The following is a 21,101-nucleotide window of genomic DNA, read 5'->3' as shown; positions in this document are numbered from 1 at the left end:
TCTTCCAGAGGAACAAGGAATGTTCTTAAATGTCTTTCTTAAATATCTCAAGTGTCCAATACTACTTCTGGGTTCAGCAACCTCTTCTATGGATCCAGCCTTTTATTCTATGGTGCCAGTGTTCTGCTGATACTTCTACAAGATTGAATGCTAAAATTCTTAGTGTTGTGTTGAAAATCCTGGAGGGATTCCTTAGGGAGGAGCTCAACATCCCTTTCCTCAACAGCTAGAAACTGTTACTGATGCACAATTTCAATGTTTACCGAATGTTAAACTTACAGCTAGTTACTTGTGAAAGTTTATTTCAGCCCCTTTCACATCTAGATTAAACATCTGCTACCTGAGCACTCAAGCTCTGCTGGAAGATTGAAGGAACAGGCAGAAAAACAGGGAGGAAAAAAGGAATTCAAGAGCATTTTTTTGCCAGAGCCCCAAGAAAGCCTCCCTAATCAAGCATAGCCCCAAGAAGAATCTTGCATACAAGAGACTAGAAATCAAATTACAAAAACAAGACTGAAAAAAAGTAAACCAACCTACTAGTTTTAAAGCACTAAAACATGAACAATAAATGTGAACTCTACCACAGTCTACTCTTTAAACAAGTCAACAGCGAGTAGGTATTTATCCTGAGTTTCATGGTATAGAAATAGAGCATCTCATCTAAGAAGTGTATTATGGAAGTACAAGCAACCTCTCACTTAAATTTAGTTTTAAATCCCTCCAATTAGAGGTTTTATTCCAGATTAAGAATAAAAAGAGCAAGCAAATCTGATGAGTGTCCCAGTTTGAGTTAGAACAGAACAGATTCTCTTCAGTGATCTTCCTTCTCAGCTCAGTCTCTTCCAAATGACTGCACTGCCTGAAATTAATGGCCTGTTTTTGCAGTGTCTACTTCTAGAGGTGGTAGCACTGGATGCTCAGAGTTATTACAAAGGATTGTGATGCAGAAAGGCTCTTGCTTATACTTGCTCCTATGGAGACAAATGCCACTGCCAGATCTTGAGTATTAGATCACTAGAGCTGCATCTGTGGGGAGAGCAGTCAGGACAGGTAACCTCTAACTTATCAATGAAGTATTCACTTCTATGTGTGTCATATTCACAACAGATCTGAGACATCCTATGGGTTAAACTTTCTTCTTAAGTGGCCAGCATGCAAGAAAGACTCTGTCCTTTCCACCTTCAATTCCAATCTCTGCGTTTCTGAATCTAAATTCCAGAATCCAGCTCCCGATCTTATTTCTGTCTGAAATCAAGTCCAGTCTGGCACTTCCCCAGTGCCTGCCCACAGCATCAGTGGTGACAGTGACTTAATTGGCATCAGAGGGGTTGGGATTGATTAGTTTTGTATGTATTTGCATATATTTCATTTTATTGTTACTGTTTTTCTTCAAGCTGTTTTAGTTTTCCACCATGTCTCTATTCTTTTTGTCTTCCACTCTGAGGAAGGAGAGAAGTTCATAAAGAGCATCTCTCATGCATCTAGTGGCTAGCCAAGCCCTAGCCCTTAACACTGAGCAACAAAAATAGTATGCAAGTCCCTATCTGAAACATAATATTAAGATTCTGATTATAGAATTATATTATCTGGTTTATTAAAAAGTGAAAAGAAAGTCACTTGTGCCATGCATCACATCAGTAGTATTAAAACACAACCAAATTTGCACCTTTACTTTTCATCCAAGACTGGCCATTCCAAGGCTAGACAACTTTTGTCAGAAAAAACATTCACCTTTTAACATAGGGATACAAAAAGTGAATTAATTACTCTGCTTCACTTAAGATGTCCTTTTTTACATGACTACTTTGAAATCACTGTTAGGCACAGCAGAATTCACTGATGATCTTCTGATTAGGAACTTATTACTAAACTTTTCCAGTTTAGAAGTTTGTCACTGAAATTCTTAAACACATGGAATTGCTGGAGGTGGAATACACAGAAAGTTCTTTCTTTTCAGCATACAGAATGCTCCTGAGAATCTAGAAGATGCATTTTTGGACTCGGAACAGAACTGAGAGTCAACAGTAAGTAGGATGATGCTTCCTGCTTCACCCTCAATTACATTCATAAAATGATCCATTCAACCACAGCAAACTCTCTTAAAAGCACAAAGCTAGAGACCACATTCAGACAATTTAGATGTCAACAAAGAATTGGTAAAAAAGGTGCTCATAGTTACCTATCTTTCTACCCAGTATTTCATTACTTACTGTATCAGTTTACACTCCATTAACAGGTCTCTCCGAAACTTAGTAATTTACATTATTTTTCCAACAGCTAAGCTTTATGTGACTCTTGAAAACCCTAAAACCTACTGAATGGGAAACATCATTTACCATTCTACCCTGAATAGGGCCAATGGGGTATGGAGTGATGGTGGTACATGTCCCCCAGAGGTATATGTAGCTTTTCAGATCAATCACCACCACGTATATTGCTTCGTGAAAGCAAGAGAGTGTTTACCTAAAACAGCCCTGAAAAGAAAAACATCACCTTTCTACTTAAAGAATTAAAGTGGTGAACAAAAAAAAACACACTCCTTAGCACAGGCTTGCATTGCTGTGTGTTTTCAAACCTCTACCAGCTAGTGCAGAGCTGACCCTCAAATGAGTTCATGCAGTCATAGTCTACTGGTTTGTTCTTCTTACAGGTTTTACAGCTGCCCAGCTATCAACCTTACACCATCTACAGTTACTTCAGTACTGACAGCCCTTAATATTTGCTTTCTAAGAGTCTACCTTCCTCTGTCACTATGATGAGGGTGAAAGGACATCTCAGAGTCAGGGCACAAATGGTTTCTTATCTCTGTCTGAGATTCCTTGATTTCACATAGAGAATAAAAAAAATAGCTTTTACATTATTGCCATGTATGTGGCTTCAGAATGTTGGTTTTTTTCAATTACACTAAAAAAATGAAAAAACCTTTATAAAATACACAATTGTGATATAACAGACAATCTCTCTTCACATCCAGAATCAAAACAGATAACCTCAAACAGAGGGAAAGGAAGGAGAACCAAATGTCTAGACTGAATAGCATCCACTTGTCACTTTTAGCAGATCTAATTACAAATCATGCACAAACCTCACAGAATGATAGCTTTTATGATCTACTCTAACAAATCTACTTTATGATACCTGAAAATTTTATTATGGCTTCACAAGTGATGCAAACAGAGCACTTTTGAGTATTTTCGTGCCTGATGAAGGGGGGAGAAAAAAGCAGACTAGATGCTAACACCATCTAGTGGCATCCTGCAAGGCCAAATAAGACTAACAAATTCTTGGCTTGTTGAATTTAAAAAAGAGCAAGCAATAACCAAATGATATACTCCTGAAAACATAACTTTAAAACAACTGCAGTATCCCTACTCTTCTCTGTAAATCATTTAAAAGAAATGTTTAAGAAAACTATAATGTTACAATCTTTAAACAAGTACTAATATTTCTTAGTGCTTATCTGATGTGAAAACGAGTAGGAAAATTAACTGAAGAACTGAAGAAGGGAGGCAAACAACTAGAACATGCATTGCTTTAAACCTGACAATGCTTCCAGGAAAAAACACCTAGGAGACACACACAGGTTATGTAAACAGTTTATTACAAAGTGAAAGCTTTATCCACAAGAGTGTTTTAGCCTAGCAAGATGAACACTGCTGGGCCATAAAATTACCAGCATCAAAAGGTGAGGAAATTCTAAGGTTGAGTCAGCAGAGTTGACTTTATCCCCAAGTAAAAAAAGTGGCTGGATGGCCAGGCCCAAAGAGAGGAAGTGTATGGACTTAAATCCCGTTGGTGGCCAGTGACAAGTGGTGCTTCACAGGGCTCATTTTTGGGGCCAATCTTGTTTAATGTATTTATCAATGATATGCACAAGAGGATTCAGTGAACCCTCGGTAAGTTTGCAGATGACTCTAAATTGGGTGTGTGTTGATCTGCTTGAAGTTAGAAAGGCTCTGCAATCTACAGGCTGAATCCATGGGCCAAGGTCAGTTGTAGAGAGTTTCACATGGACAAGAGCTAGGTCCTGCACTTGGGTCACAACATCACCATGCAACACTCCACACCTGAGGAAGAGTGTCTGGAAAGCTGCCCAGTGGAAAAGGACCTGGGGGTCCTAGTTGACAAGTGACTGAACTTGACCCAGCAGTGTGTTCAGGTGGCCAAGAAGGCCAGAGGCATCCTGGCCTGTTCTCAGAAAAAGTGTGGCCAGTAGGACTAAAGAACTCACCCCCTGTCTGGGGCGCTAGTGAGGCCCTATCTCGAATACTGGGTTTGGTTTTGGACCCTTCAATACAAGAGGGCGATTGAGGTGCAAAAGCATGCCCAGAGAAAGGCAGCAAAGCCAGTGAATAGCCTGAAGAACAAGTCTTACAAAGAGCAGCTGAGGGAACTTGGGATGTTTAGTCTGGAGCAGACAAAGCGGATGGGAGACCTTATCGCCTTCTGCAACTACCTGAAAGGAGGATGAAGCAATGTGGGCATCAATCTCTTCTCCCAGGGAATGAGCAATAGGACAAGAGAAAACAGCCTTAAATTGTGCCAGGGGAAGTTTAGGTTGGACATCAAGAAAAAAAAAAAACCAAAGTCCACTGAAAGGGCTGTCAAGCACTAAAGAAGCAATATAACACAACAGTAATGTGGTGAGAAGCCCACTGTCCCATGATGATGTTCAACTATGAGCTGCACGGAAGACTAAGAGGTATTAAATGTGTAAGCTATACACAGGTTTGACAAGAAGTCTATTGTACAGAAAGCCTTTAGATAAACTCAGTGAAAAAATGCAATGGAATCACATAAAGCTCAAAACCCCTTCCCAGAGAATATTCTGCAAAATTACTTTGAACAAGTATTTATTTAGAAGACTGCCCAAACATGAAAATTTTCAAGCACCCAGTTTAAAAAGCATAGTTTCGTTATATTATACAAACCCAATCTTCTACTGTTAAATCCCACCCCCTACACACACACACTCTTTATTAAGAGCATTTTAGTGTTCTAAGTTTAAGGTAATATTCTTCTTTCTAGGAACTGCACATAGTGATTTGAACCACCTGAAACTAAACCACTCAAAATTTATTTCCTGAAGAGAAAATAAACAGCTCTAAATAGAAGCAACCCAATTTCTGCCAGTTATCAGCAATTAAAAACAACAAAGAAAAAATGAAAGTGTACCTAAATATCGCACCTACTTGAAACACAGAAATCAGATTGCTTTGCTACTTAATGCCTCCTAATGCCAGCAGTCTCTTTCAAAGTCCTAAGAGACCAAGACATTAACCACTACAGGAAGAATTCTCTACAGATCTGGAATTCCAAGTAGAAAGGAACACAAGCAGGTTGTTTAATTTGGGAGCTGCTCTTGTAACCAAACAATTTTACACTTGAACGGTCATAAAGTGTTTGAATTTGGGGTTCAGGCTGTATCTTAGTAAATGAGCATCTCATTAAAAATGCTCTGTATTTTTTTTTTCAGCTTTCTTTTATATTTTAGCCTAACAACTGCTAACAGATGCCCTGGGACTAATTAATACTATCCTCTAAATTACTTTAAATACTTTCATATTAATGCTTTTGAAAACGCAATCACTGCTTATGAATAAAGTAAGTAAGAGTAAAACTGTTCTGACAGTATATAAAAATTGTGATCACCACTTGGGTACAACATAAAGAATTATTTTAGTGCCATATTAACTGTGCTTTAGTGACTGTGATGTAAAGAACGGCATGCTTTTCCCAAATCATTCATGAATTCCGTTACTTCCAGGAATTGCACTTAGAGAAAAACATTTCAACAAGGCAAATAATGAAAGTGTGTCTCCACTTGTGCAACTGTCCTCCAAGTCACAGGCTGGAACACAGCCAGTATAGATGACCCTCTGTGACCGTTTTAGGCTGTGCCTTTAAGAAAGGGACAGTTGCTGGAACACTCTGGCTGAACATTTTGGTGTAGAATGAAAACAAAGATAAAGTCTAAATGAATTTCATTGGTAGAATGCAGCTTTAAGTTTTATTTCAGTCTGAGTCTCTGTCTCAGTTCCAGTCTGTTCTGTCTTTTCAGCCTGTCTGCTTCTGAGCAACAGCTGCAGGACCTGTTAACCTTGAGATAAGAAAACTAATCCTTGCATACGCTTTAAGCTAACAGAATTGTCCTCCTTAATAATTACCTTTTCTCTCTCTCTAACCCTTTTGGGAAAAAAGGGAGGTGGGGGGAGAGAGGGGGTACAGGGGGGGAACCCTCCTCTAGCCAGAGGAGGGAGTTTTGTTCTGTATTACGTTCTTTGCTGTATATTTCTGTATATATATTGTAAATACTGTATATTGTGTATTCACCACATTTCATCCTGCTTGTAAATATAGCTCATATTTCATCTCTGCTTCTCCGACTAAGTTAGCCGTGGTTTTTTTGTGGGGGAGGGAGAACTGAACTTTCTCTCACCACTACACCCTCCAATAAAACAGATAAAAAGATTGCTAAGGAATACACAGATGATGTCAGAGCCATGAACTCACTGAAGAGCAATCAACTAGAACCCCGACCTTAACAATCACTGTCTATATTCCACGCTCCTTACAGAAACCCGAGGAATGGAAAAAAGAAATCTATAAAACCTCCAACTACTGCTGTAGCATCAGTTTCCTCCAAGGCTAACAGTACAGCAACTTTGGTAAAATCCCAGCCCTCCCAAGGAATGCAGTAGCAAACAAAGTTCACAGGTATGTATCATGGAGTCCCAGGTGGATTCATAAGGTTGTCAGCATCCAAAAGCCTACTTGACAACTCATCAACCTCCTCTGGCAAAATGTGAGGCTGAGGTTTCACATTCTGGAGCAATTGCGTCACTTTTTTCTGCTGGGTTATTTTTCAGTTGGATCAGTTCCCCACACAGCTGCACGTTCAGCTGTGCCAGCACAAAGCAGAGAGCAGCAACAAGCAGATGGGGGATGCCACAAAAGACACACCCAGGGAACAGCAATGGGTTTGGGAACCTCTGAAACAAACAGCTGAGGAATAGCTCTCTCATTTGGAGTGGGGGAAAAAAAAAAAAGGCCCCAAAAAAAAAAACAGATTTAAGAAAATGATACTGAGGAAACAGAATAGTTTTGACTAAGAGGAGCAAATGCTGTCATTTTGAGAAATACTGAAGCCAAAGTCTGACTAGAAAGTACCAAGAAGATGAAATCGGGGCACAGAAAGCACCTTGTACTGAATCAATTTGCCTTAGTTATAATCACCTGAATAAAATATTCCAAACCTGCTAAGAGGCTGATACCTTGTCTAGGACCTTCTCCGAAGAATAGCAGAGTGCAATTAACAAGACAATTCAATTTCATGGCTGCAGAGAAAACCTTTTAGCTAACAACAGCTATTCAAACATAGCACATTTTGGGAAAACTACAAGCTGCATCTTAAGATATTCTAAAGGTCAGTAAAAAACATTGTGATACTCTAGTCTAACCTCAGGTATAATGAAGAGAAGAATGAACCTCATCCAGTAATTTCTGATGTAAACTCACAAGTTTTGTTGGGAATGAGTAATTATTTTCTAATTAAAAAAAAGGGGGGGGGGGGTGGGGGAGGGGAAATCAACCCCCCAAACAAAACAACCCCCACACCCAAAACATACTGAATACAGACTTCAGTAGCTACAAGTGAAAGAAAAATAGTGCACTTCAAGAGAAATTACTACAATACTTTTTAAAAGGCTTAATTTAAAAATGTAACTCATAATATCACAGAATTGCTGTGGTTGGAAAAGACCTCTAAGATCATGGAGTTTAACCATTGACTGAACACCGCCATGGCCCTTAAACCATGTCCTGAAGTGTCCTGTCCACACATTTTTGTCTTTAACGCCTCCAGGGACTGTGACTCCACCGCCTCCCTAGGCAGCTTATTCCAATGTGTAACCACTCTTGCAGGAAAGAAATTCTTCCTAATATCCAATCTAAGCTTCCCTTGGCACGGTTTGAGGCCATTTCCTCTGGTTCCATCACTCAGTATTAGAAGAAAAGATACCCCCACCTCACTATAACCTCCTTTCAGGTAACTGTAGAGAGCACTGAGGTCTCCCATCAGCCTTCTCTTCTCCAGGCTAAAAAAATCCCAGTTCCCTCAGCTGCTCCTTGTAAGACTTTTTCTCCAGGCCCTTCACCAGTTTCACTGCCCTTTTCTGGGCAAGCTTTTGCATTCAGTGTCCCTCCTTCTTGTAATGAGGTGTCCAAAACTAACCAAAGTATTCAAGGTGGGGCCTCAACAGCTACATTATTTCTGATACAGGCCATAACCCAAGTGCTGGCCCTGGCCCAGCACTTAACCCTTGTTGAACCCCATACAACTGACCTCAGCCCATTGATTCAACCTGTCCAAACGCCTCTGCAGAGCCTTCCTACCTTTGAGCATTTCAGTGCTTCCATTACGTTTGGTGTTGTCTGCAAACTTACTGAGCATGCACTCAATCCCTTCATCCAGATCATTGATAAAGACTTTAAACAAGACTAGCTCCAAAAATGAGCCCAGTCTCTGAAACAAACCAAAGTCTGCCACCAGTCCAAGGTGGCAGTTCTGTTGACCCCACTCTTCCCTAACAACTGAGAACCCTATCCTTTTGTGATTGCTGCGGCCAAGATGGACACCCCAATCATTACATTCATCCACAAGCCTGTTCACAAAAAGCAGGTCCAGCAGGGTGCCTTCTCTGGTTGGCTCCCTCAGTAGCTGTGTCAGGATGTTATCTTCCACACACTCTATGATCCTCCAGGACTGCTCTCTCTCTGCTGAATTAGATTTCCAGCAGGTGTTAGGAAGTTAATCTTCCCCACAAGAACAAGGTCTAGTGATTGTGAGACTTCTCCCCAGTGCCTAAAGAATATTTTCTCTCTCTTCATCCTGGCTATGTTGTCTTTAACAGACTCCTACCATGGTACCTGCCTGGTTGGCCTTCCCTGATTCTTACCCATAAACACTTGACCCTATTGTCACCATAATTAATCTCAATACAATCAAAACACTCCCTGACATAGAGGGCAACCACGGCCTCTCCTTCTTTGCCTATCCCTTCTGAAGTTTGTAGCCATTGATTATGGCACTCTAGTTGTGTGAGACATCCCACCACGTTTCTGTGATGGCCACTGTATCATGCTGTATTCCTGACACACCACACCTTCTAGCTCCTGTTTGTTCCCCATGCTACGTGCAGTAGTGTAGATGCACTTTGGTTGGTCTAAAGCTCTCGACACCTCTGTGGAGGAAGGAGTGCTTATTCCCAGCTGTCTGTTTACAAGTGCTTCTATGGCTGCTAACTGATCAGTGACACCTCTTTGCTGCCACATGGGTCTCCATTCCCTACCTCCACTGATATGGCAGACCAACAAACCTCACTACCACACTATCCTTCAAATATGGTGTGCTGCCATATGTGGACTTATTTCTAGCAAGCCTGGTTTTGTGCTCTGCCCCCTTCAAATCTTGTCTACAGCTCTTTCTAATCAGCTCCTGTAGTAGGTACACAAAAATCACAGAATGTTAGAGGTTGGAAGGGACCTTTTCCCACTTTGAGGCACAGATGCTAGATATATATGCTTGATGTATTTTGACTTCTGCAAGGCATCAGCCATCAACTTATATGACATTTAAAAGGTAGCCTGTCCCTAGCCGATATTCCCCTGCATATAGGCAGCAAGCAAAGAATCTGGCTGCTTAGTTCCAATAAAGACATGCAGTAACCTGACACAAATCTTTCTCAAGGCCCCAATTTTCTGAGCTATGATTCCTAGTTCGTGTGAAGAAATTACTTACAATCATTTTTACTGTATTTGTAAGAAGATATTAGCTACATGAAATACTTAGGCACAACAAATACACACAACCGAGTGATGCACTCCTTGTGAAAAACAGAGAAAAAAGTAACACAATACAGATCAAAGCCATACACATGGAATTTAACAGATCTGTATCAACCAAGCACTGCTTCGTCTTTATGATGGCTTGGACTTTCTGCAATCAACTGAGAATTTTGTTTTACTTTGCACAAACTCTATTGCAAAGGCTTTTAAGCAAAGAGCACTATCATATTTGCCTTTAATAAAGGCACACCTTTCTACATTACACACAAAGATATACACATTTATTAAAGATACTTAATTGAACAAATAACAGGCTTCCAAGGGGGAAAAAAAAATTGTTCAGCATTAGTCATGCTACTATCTTGTGATATTAATTACATTCACTTCATTAAATACATTAACTGCTCCACAACTTTGTCCAAGACTAACTTCAGACTAGACAGATTAAGGTTCTGAAGGACCACACCGCTTCATTCTACCCTTCTGAAACTTCAGGACTTAAAAATTGGATAAAATAGACCTTAGTGAGATCAAAGTATTTCTGAACTCCCTTTACTGTTCAGTTCCCAAGCATTTAAAATTCTGCTTAGTATGTATGATAATTAAAGAATTTATAGGCTGTAATAAAATTTATTTTTACTTCAAATTCATAATGCAACACACTAATAAGTATTCTTGAAAGAAGCAGAACGCTACTTTTTTGCACTGTGTATAATACTTTTACAGTCTTTGGGACTGGAGTTCAACCACTGTTGTGAACAAGAACATGTGTCCCTCAATAAAAAAAAGCCCTTTAACTTCCTTTTTCTGATCAACTGAAATTCTTCTAACATTATTTTCACCTACTACCCCATTTCTTTGAAAATACAGATACCCTACTTCTTAATGTCTCATTACTTGCAAGGCTTTTCCACTTCTGAGCTATCTCGTTATTGAAATATGCCTTTAAACAGACATTTTGTATGTATTTTAATTCAGTTTCTGCATTTTTAATCCTTAAGTATTTCTTCCTACATAGATCTGGCTCATGGTTTTTTACAGTTCTGGAGACTGGTATTTTCAAACATTATTTGTACTTTTATGCTTGTTCTTAAAACCATAGGCACAGTGTAAAGCAGACTCCCCATCAGGAAACTTCACCTCTGATCCATAGCAACACCTAGTGCTGTCACTCTTCACTGTTATCAACTCAACAGCAGAGTTAATGCAGTGCAGCCCACAATCCTGCTCTGCCTTGCCAAGTAAAATATATTCAGTGAGCCATACTGCACTCACATCATACCAAGTTGTATTAGGCTAATCAGAAACAGCAGTGCAAGCTGTTTGCAGAGTGGGTGGTTAAATTTTCTTCAAATAAAACAAAATAAAACCAGGATCAGGCTATTCTTCAGTAAATTCTACAGCCACTATATTGTCACATTCCCTTCGGGTTCTCCCATGCCTGTGGAACTGCCAACGCTAGTGGTTATGTTACACCTGTCGGATGGGATGTAGGTGTAAGTTGAGTGTTCCTAAGGTGTCGGTACAAGCTGTGGGTTACTAAGGTTCCTAAGCCTCCATATATTCAACAGAAAGAGATAGATGCTTCCATCACTCAAAGCCTCATGAATTTCCATGAGGAATTTAGATAATCACAAATTCCTCCCGAGTAATATCAAATCTAAATGTTTGCAACCTACAAAATGAAGGTTCCAGGAACCTTGTATGTCAGACAGTGAACAGGTGGACACATACACAAACTTTTGAAATGATCCACAACTATCCTGAAACACTAAGCACCGCTTCAGAACCACTATCAGTTACAATTAATTTTCCTATCTCTACATCCCAAGGTAACTGCAAACCAGTGTTTTTTGTGTTTGGAAAAAGATGTGCAGTGGGAGTAGACATTCTCAGGGTGGTAGTGTTTGTTTCCTTACACTAAGTCAAATAGAACTCCATTCATATTAAAGCTAAAAGCAACAACGAGGTAGACATTCTCAGGATAGTGGTGTTTGTTTCCTTACACTAAAGTCAAACAGAACTCCATTCATGTTAAAGCTAAAAGCAACAACGAGAAGGACATCCCCTGAAAAAAATTAATTCAGGTCTGTTCCAATTAGCTAGCTCAAGCAAGATCCAAACAGGCTTTCTACTCATCCATACCTCCCACAATCACTGTAAGGGAGGCGGCTATCAGACACTCTGCCTGACACTCAGCGTGATATGAAGTGGAAACAGTACAAGCTGAATATTTAGCCCTATATCTCAGTCAGCAACACAGCAGAGAATCTTTGGGAATCATTATCAAAAAAGCATTCTACCAAGCAACAAAGCACAAATGTATGTAAAGTTCCATGCGCACTGGCTGCAATGACAGCAAAAAAATGTTAAGTCATTTCAAAGACTTATGAAGCAGAGATGTAAAAATAAAAACCAAACCCACACCTAGCCACTCCTCTCAAACCCATACAATCATCCTGCCATTCAGCATTTAAACAGAACTTGAAACAAACTTTTATGAAGACTTTTGTTTTTAAGTTAACACTTTCAGCCTAGCCTTACCTGTTAAAACTCTGGACAAACATGAAAGCACTAGGACAGGCTCTTGTCCTATGCATTTGACTCCTACCCTTCACATGAAACCTTTAGAGACATGAGTTCAACTGCTTGTACAGTCATGCAATAATGAACCAGAAAAATGAAGTAATCAGTATAGTATTACTGCATAATCAAAATAAACTTCTTACTCATATGTGAACAGGAAGTTAGAATGTAACTGTTTCCATAAACCTCTTCAGTCTCAGTCTGTTATGGGCTTTCAAATACAATACAAACTGAGAAAGCAATGAGTTATGCAGATATTTCTAATTTCATTGCTTCACATATGTCAAATGACAATCCCCCAAAGACATTTATCACAAGTACTAAAAAACACCTTACCTTTTGGATAATCTTCCAATAAGAGGTTGAAGTGACCTAACTGACAAAAGAAATCAGACTCGACCTTTCCTTCAGCTTTCAAAATTAGCGATTCATAGCAGCGAACAGCCTGGGAAAAAGAGATACAGAGTTTTCAAAAGTCTGCACTTAACTGAAGCAGAAAAGACATTTTTTCCATACATTTTCCAAGAAATAACACAGTTTCTTGTTATTCTGCAAGGCAAGTCTACAAACACTCTCAGAAACACAGTTAGTATTACCTTAAAAAGAAGAAAAAAAGTATTTAAAGGCTGAACAGGTTTGGAAATTCACCGATTCCAATGCAAATTGACACCAAATGAACAGCAGAAGTCTTCTCCGATTTACTGCAGACTTCAGAAACATTCCATATCCAAAACATAAAATAAGCCTCTACTGCATATGATTTTTTTAAATTTTAAAATCAGAAGAACACAAAAGGATTGATTTTATTTATTCTTTCTAATCCACAAGAAAGAAACCTCTTTGATTGTATTCTCTAATTCTCGTTCTGGGTGGTTTGTTGTTTCTTTGTTTGTTTTTTTTTCTCCAAATGATTCACATTTTGTTCTCCCAGTTATTTCACTAGTTTTTGTTACACTGAAGAATACATTACTTCAACATGCTTAGTCAGGCAACTTATATACCTTAGCATGCATTTCCAAAGATCTGATTCTTTTTATGGTTTGACTATGTTTCAAGTTTGGATGCAATTATGAACTGCTTCGTTTTAATATATTACATAATCAGAGACCTGAATACTTCCTCCAAAATGATGAGCTGCATTGACTTAAATCTTTTATTAGAACTGGAAATTCAAAAGGGGAAAAAAACCATCAATCTGTCCTGTATTACTTAAGTCCAAATACTATACTAGTCGTCTCGCCCCTATTTGTGTATTACTCTCTGTATTAATCATCAAAATGAGAAATGGCAACAACATAATGAAATGTTAAGAGTTAAAAAGCACCTGCTAAGAATCCAAGTTATTGATCTGATCTGTATCTTAATCTCCTGGGTTTTGCCTTGCTATTCTAGCTGTAATTGTTTTTAATAGTAAGGCGGCATAAGATTGCAGTACTCAACGGATACAAAGCCATGTATGCAACCATCAGTGGATCTCAGCTTGCATCACAAGCTTGAGATGTATTACAAACCCTTTCACCTATTTTCAAGTCCTAGTAGCCTTATTTTATGGCTGTTTTCAGAAACAAAGTTCTGATGGATAAAAACAAAGCAATATTACTGCAAAAACAAGGAGTATCTATGTTAAATCTATTAGTTGCATGTATGCTATTTAAATTATTTAATAAACACACTTAAATCACATATTTCAAACTAGCTATGTGGCCGTATTCCAAACACATTAAATTGTGACTCTACATCAAGTAACTGCTGCAGAATTTCTCATTCATGACACAAGTTTTGCATTAATGAACTGCACTAGAAGGACTGGGATTCTGTTGACAGTTAATCAAAGCTACTAATCCTTTGACTTTATTCCCACAACTGTGAGTACCTCTTGGAGTCAGCCAACTCACAGTCTAAAGATTCCTGGAATCAGAAAGCAACAAACACTAGTCCAAAGTGAGTTTTGTAAAATGACTATCTATGTGTATATGAACCAATTCTCAACATTTGGGCTCGTCAGCTGAACCTATTCCCACCTGCAAATGTTTTAATGCAAAATCTTGGGGTTTGTACCATGTTTCATCTTCCCATTATTTGGTCTGCTCGCAGGATTTGCACAAATTGTAACACGGTTCTTGCTGGTGCTCCTAATGTTACTGTCACAGATTAATTTGCAGATAGGCCTCCCATTTTCTGATTATATGCAACACCTGTCTCACCTACTCAAGAGAATATTCATACTATGACATTTACTTTAATTAATGTTTTGTCCTCTACAATTCAGTCACTCTTCAAGAGTATATAGAAACTGCTGCCACAACAAGCAGCTTACAAAATGGTTGGAGAGGAAGTTAGGGAAGCTTATGTTCTGAATTAGATGGATACAGTTATTTAAAAGGGAACTTAACAAGTATTTAAAAAGAAATTATAAATCACATACACTTAAACAAGTAAGAATCTGAAGACCCTTAACATTTCCCAGCCTCATTTTAAGTTGGACTGGATGATATTTAACGGTCCTCTCCAACCCAAACCATTCTATGATTCTAGAACTAAATTGTCATTGAAAGATACATCACAAGAAACTGCCTTAGAAATACACTTTGAAGATACCACTGAGCCATCTTAGTAATGTCAGCTCAAGGCAAGGTGTAGAACAGAGCTGCAAAACAGAACTATCCCTTTAAGTAACAGTTAACTGTTACTTTAAGAGCAATTCATCTATACCTTCAATAACTTTCTCTCAGTTAACCTCTAAGCTATTCCCAACATCAGGAAAAAATTTGTATTCAGGAAAACTTCAACTGTGAACTTTAAAAATTCTTCTAGTACATTCTAACAAAATGAAACAGAAACTAAGACCAAGCTTTGTTCCCTGGGAAGGAACACCAAAGTCAACCTTCTGGTCTTTGGAGAATGAGCGGGTGGATCAGTACGTGGCTCTTGTTCTTTGTAGAAGCCAGAGAACATTCATCTAGACAAACTGACTTATCCTTTTCTGGATTTGGTCATGAGATTTTCTTCCCCATCAAACCCCTCCACAAGGATCTTTAGAAAAGAACAAATATTTTTCTGCATAGATAAGAATTTGTTTCATAGCTGCATGAACAGATGCAAAGTATTTTGAAGAGTGAGGTCATAATGACACATCTGTATATGGTTTCTTTGAAGGAATGATCCAAAGATCTCATTTCAGTGGATCTGTAACAGTAAAGGCCAACTATGGCACCACTTCTGCAATGAATTTTTATCATGCTGAGACACCAAGAATTCTAAGAAAGTTCAAAATTCTCCAGGTTTTTAAGTAGTTATTTTTCCACATTGTATGGATTTGTAAGTGCACTCAATGGAGCCAGCCTTGTATTGACAAATTAACAAGAGAAAAACCCTGAAATGAAAAGGAAGACGGCTACAGAACATCATACACTTCCTTCCCTTTGTTCAAGACTGAATGAAGATAAAAGGAAAACCTGAGGAATTTAGGAACTGGGTAAAATAATCACCCACAGCTGCTTCACAGTGAGTGTGGCAACCACAGAAGCAGCAGGAAACAAATACAGCAATGGCTGCAGGAAAATAGGCTGGTTTATATGATAGGGAAAAAAAATAAAACCACTAATACTTATTCATCACCTGCTTAATTAAACACAAACTGAAGTAATATACTCTTGTCAACACTTCTGACATGATGGTTACAAAAAATCTCATGACATCACAGTTCATGACTGAGAGCATTCTGCTTTCACAAAGTCAATCACCAATTCTTAGAGCACGCAGCAAAGAAGAAAAAGGCTTAGTAGATTTGTTATAGCTAGCAAAATATTTATATGTGTTCATAAAATGAAAAAATAATGCCATTATCACCTTCAAAATGCACTACCAAATCCCTGCATGTTCACTACTTATTATTCCAACGGTAAAGGAAATGGAGTATGTTGTCCCCCAACCACCTCCCTCCCAAATAAACCCAAACTAAACCATAAAGCAGGAAGAAAATTGTCCCACATTCAACTGCCTCCCAAACAAACCCAAAGTAAACCACAAAGCAAAGGTCAGTTTTGGCTATTATTAACATGATGTCTTTTCATGAAGACAAGACCCTAGATCTGGGAACAAACTATAACCAAAAAAACACATCACACACTCAAACATGAAACAGAATTCTCGATACCATATGCTGAAGTCACTGCTACACATTACAGCTCTACTGCATAAAGGAGAAGGAAGCAAAAGGAGAAGGAAGAAAAACAGTTTACCATTATCACTGACTGCAACTATTTCTATTTTACAGCACAAATTGGTGTGACAGAAAAGGAAGAAAAAAAATTCAAAATCACTACCATGTTCTCTGAATAGATGATGCAATCATGTCCTTTCTCACCCATGACAAGCATGATTGACTAAGATGAAAACAGTGGGACTAAACAGCCAAACATGACAAAATGTTAATATTAATTTTTTAACCTATTAATGATATAGAATAGAATAGACCAGACCTCTGAGATCACCGAGTCCAACCTATCACCCAACACTATCCCATCAACTAAACCATGGCACCAAGCACCCCATCCAGTCTCCTCCTAAACACCTCCAGTGGTGGTGACTCCACCACCTCCCCAGGCAGCACATTCCAATGGCCAATCACTCTGACGAGCTTCTTCCTAACATCCAGCCTAAACCTTGCCTGGTGCAGCTTGGGACTGTGTCCTCTTTTTCTGGTGCTGGTTGCCTGGGAGAAGAAACCACCCCCCACCTGGCTACAACCTTCCTTGAGGTAGTTGTAGAGAGCAATAAGGTCTCCTCTGAGCCTCCTCTTCTCCAGAGGAGTGCACTGAGTCAGCAAATTTTTGCTTAAAACATAGGAAAAAATAGTGACAACTACAGAAAAGCAAGTAAAGAGCAATATAAACTGTTAGCATGAGGACAGCTGGGCAGTACTGACCAGTGATAGAAATTATTTCTATTTTACTGGGTCATAAATTAACTGTTCAAGAAAAAGATGGTGTTTTAACGCAGACAACATAGTACAAAATGACAAATTCAGAGCCACGAGATGTTCTTAGAATCTTAAAGTTCACAATAGAAAATACTATTCTATATTTAGATAAGCCTTGCATGAGGGAGGGGGAAGAAACAAACATTTCCTTGTCTTTTATTTTTTTCTCTAGAAAGCAATAACCTGGATTTGTGAGCAGGTTGTAAGAACTGGAGGCTTTAAAAAAATGCCATTAGTAAAATTGTGAAGTGAGACAACATTGGACTCTTCACAAATGAAATGCAAACTGCACTAATCCTTAGAAACTGAATGTTAATTAGCTCTTCAGGAATGTTTTACACTTCTGGAAAAGAAAGTAATTACACAGACAGTACTGGACACTGAAGTGATGATAACACTATCTCCTACCAGTCAATCTGAGGAATATCTACAGAAGTTTATGTATGTGCTACCTCAGCAGCAGAAGAGGGGAATATATTGAAAGGCTTATCTTCCATTCCCTTCTCCATGCTATCATTCATCCAAACAGACCCATGATTTTCTAGTAACAACAACAATGGCTACTACCTGTTCTAGGTCTTCCGCTGCAACAACAGAAGTATGAAGAAGGCTTTTGTCAAGTAAGCATGGCAAAAAAAAAAAAAAAAGACAAGCCTGAATTCTTCAGAACTTAAAACTATTTTTCCCCCATCAACGACTAGCTCAACAATCACTACCCCTCCTGCGCTGTAGCTGACTCAAAGGAACACATCATTTACTTCGTCAGAGGAAAGCATAAAATTCATATTTGATTGAAGATAACCTATATTAATTCAGCAGATCCTCCACTAAAGGCTCTCATATTATGCATGGATGGCACAATACTCTTAACTTCCCTTATTTTCTTACTGAATATCAATTCCCACTACAGCTTTCAAAGCTTTTTTATGTTCTCTCTCTTTGTGAAGCTCATACTGTGTTAAAAAAAAAGTATTCTCTCTCAACTTAGCACAAGTTTAGTCTCCTTTTATTTCATATATATGGACTACATTCTATGAAAGCCTCAATAAAGTTGTTAAAAGTACAGCATGCTAGAAACAAACTTCAGACTCAAAAAGGAAAACCATGAACTGCAACTCTGTTCTTGCAAAATTCTATAGTGTATTGGTATGTTGGAAAGTTACTCTCATCTGCTTACAATATTTAAGATCAAAGTCCTAACCCATTTCAGGGATGATATATAGTACATAACAATGAAAACTGATCCTCCTCATGCATTTCTCAAGAAACATATAATCAGTTTTTCACAGTTTATTTTCCAATGATTACTGCTTCAAAAAACAGGACACTGGAACAAACAGTGCAAGCAGAACAGCAGTAGCACATGTTAGATACACACATAACAATGATAACAATCATGATTAATTTTCTTTAAAAGACACTGCTGTGGTCTAGGACAGCTATCACAGCCATCATTTGAAAAAAGCATTTGTTACATCTTGACTATAATCTACAATTAGAAGGGATGAAGCAGCCACCAGAATGAAGATCAACGTCGTTAAGTTTACAAGTGAAAATTAACACAAAAACTAATGGAAAGGTAAACAGCACAAACCAAAACTGATCTAGAGACTAGAGTAACAGAAGCACATACTACCATAAGGTACAAACAATAAAGTAATTTTTTTTTTAAATGACAATTTAGAAACCTACTGCAGAGAATTAGTATCAACAAAACAAATGCTACAACCAAACAGAGAACGGGAAATGGTAGTAGAAACATAGAAATAATTCTTCCTGAGGCCAACAATCATTGAAGAATAAGGGATGATGCTACTTTCTGAAGTAGCCCAGAACTGCAGAATGGAATACAAAACAGAAAATAAGCGTATCAATGCTCAATGGAGAAAAGTGACATTTTAGTGGGGGGGGAACCAAATGAACAAACTTGCTCCCACTGAATAAAGAACATCTATTATCAACTGTAAGACATTACTTTCAAGCGTTTTCTGCCACACAGATGTAAACTCAATAGTGTAGGCTTCTCAAAGAAAAAATACAGGAAGCTTAGTCATTTGCAGCCAACAGTGTCCATAACCAATTACATTTTAATGAAAAATTTGTTGACTGGAGTTAACGTAGTGAATCACTCTGCATTAATTCTGACATCACCTTTAAATACAGTAACATATAATTAGAAATATAGATATGTATGTACAGATGCACCCACATCATACAGGAAACTAAAACAAATTCTAAGCTATCAGTAAATAGAGTGTTCTGTCTCTGAAAACATACCATAGTCTGAAGACTCAGGATATGACAAATTTTGTATGAAATGTCGTCATTCCAAATCCTGCATGTTTGTTTGTAGAAAAACCTTATTTTTCACTATAGTAGCAGTAGGTTTTTCATAGATAATTGAAATGCCTGGTTTTTCTCTGATAACATAATTCAGAAATTCTTGTATTATTTTTACTATAGTAATTCTATTCCAGGTACCTTAATTTAGGGATTGTTCTACAGTTAATGAGCAGTTCACCATATGCTAGGATTTACTAAATGTGGTTTTATTCTAGCAATTCTTAATTAAACCAACACAGAACATCACAACTGAGGTGCAAGCATGTCATACTTCAGAACATTTAGACTGTTTACTTTGATAGATAAACTCCTATTTTTTTTTTTTTAATGTTCAACCACTCGTATTTAGGATGCCACAGATTTTCATATACATTTCAATAAGACAATCAGATATCAAACAAATAGACACTTTCTATAGCTATACTAGCTATAGAATAGAATAGACCAGACCAGGTTGGAAGAGACCTTCAAGATCATCGTGTCCAACCCATCAACCAATCCAACCCACATAAACAACTAAACCATGGCACCAAGCACCCCAGCAGGTCTCCTCCTGAACACCTCCAACAATGGTGACTCCACCACCTCCCTGGGCAGCCCATTCCAATGGGCAATCACTCTCTCTGTGTAGAGCTTCTTCCTAACATCCAACCTAAACCTTCCCTGGTGCAGCCTGATACTGTGTCCTCTTGTTCTGGTGCTGGCTGTCTAGGAGAAGAGACCAACACTAGCTATAACTATAGCTAGTATCAACATACACAAAAAGACCAATTAAAAACACAGTGTGCATGGGGAGCTGCCTGTTTTATCTAAAGAGGAAAAAAAAGAAGTTTAAATCTGAGTAACTGTTCAGGACACAAGTCTTAGGAAATGTGGCACTACCAGTCTACCGAGTATAGAGACAACAATGAAGCAAGGAATAAAGAAACTTGGGGCAGGGGGAGGAATACAAGTATTAAACAGAGAACAATGTGTATGTATAAGGACTTCTCAGGCTATCAGGTAGTGATAGGACTAGGGGGAATGGAATGAAGCTGGAGGTGGGGAGATTCAGGCTGGATGTGAGGAGGAGGTTCTTCACCATGAGAGTGGTGAAGCCCTGGAATGGGTTGTCCAGGGAGGTGGTTGAGGCCCCGTCCCTGAAGGTGTTTAAGAGCAGGCTGGACAAGGCTCTGGCCAGCCTGATGTAGTGTGGGGTGTCTCTGGCCATGGCAGGGGGGTTGGAACTAGATGATCCTTGTGGTCCCTTCCAACCCTGACTGATACTATGATACATACATATGCATAAGAATTTCTACAAAAACTAATGCAACAAACATGTATTTGTGAAAACACTTAGTTTCAG

At 38.5% G+C, this 21,101-nt stretch overlaps 1 protein-coding gene across 15 annotated transcripts in view; it reads right to left on the bottom strand.

Moving 5' to 3' along the window:
* KDM6A (lysine demethylase 6A) overlaps nucleotides 1-21,101 on the bottom strand; it is a 168,075-nt gene that overhangs the window by 120,154 nt on the left and 26,820 nt on the right. For all 15 annotated transcript variants that reach the window (XM_068155131.1, XM_068155136.1, XM_068155135.1 and 12 more), the window contains exon 3: nucleotides 12,769-12,877. In XM_068155131.1, the coding sequence (XP_068011232.1) occupies nucleotides 12,769-12,877 (109 nt within the window). The remainder of the gene's footprint in view (nucleotides 1-12,768; nucleotides 12,878-21,101) is intronic.

This window comes from Melanerpes formicivorus, unplaced genomic scaffold (assembly GCF_026170545.1).
Source record: "Melanerpes formicivorus ecotype bairdi unplaced genomic scaffold, bMelFor1.0.p_v2 SCAF_30, whole genome shotgun sequence".
Taxonomy (NCBI): Eukaryota; Metazoa; Chordata; class Aves; order Piciformes; family Picidae; genus Melanerpes; species Melanerpes formicivorus.
The sequence above is the reverse complement of the archived record's forward strand: the minus strand, read 5'-3'. Positions and strand labels throughout refer to the sequence as shown.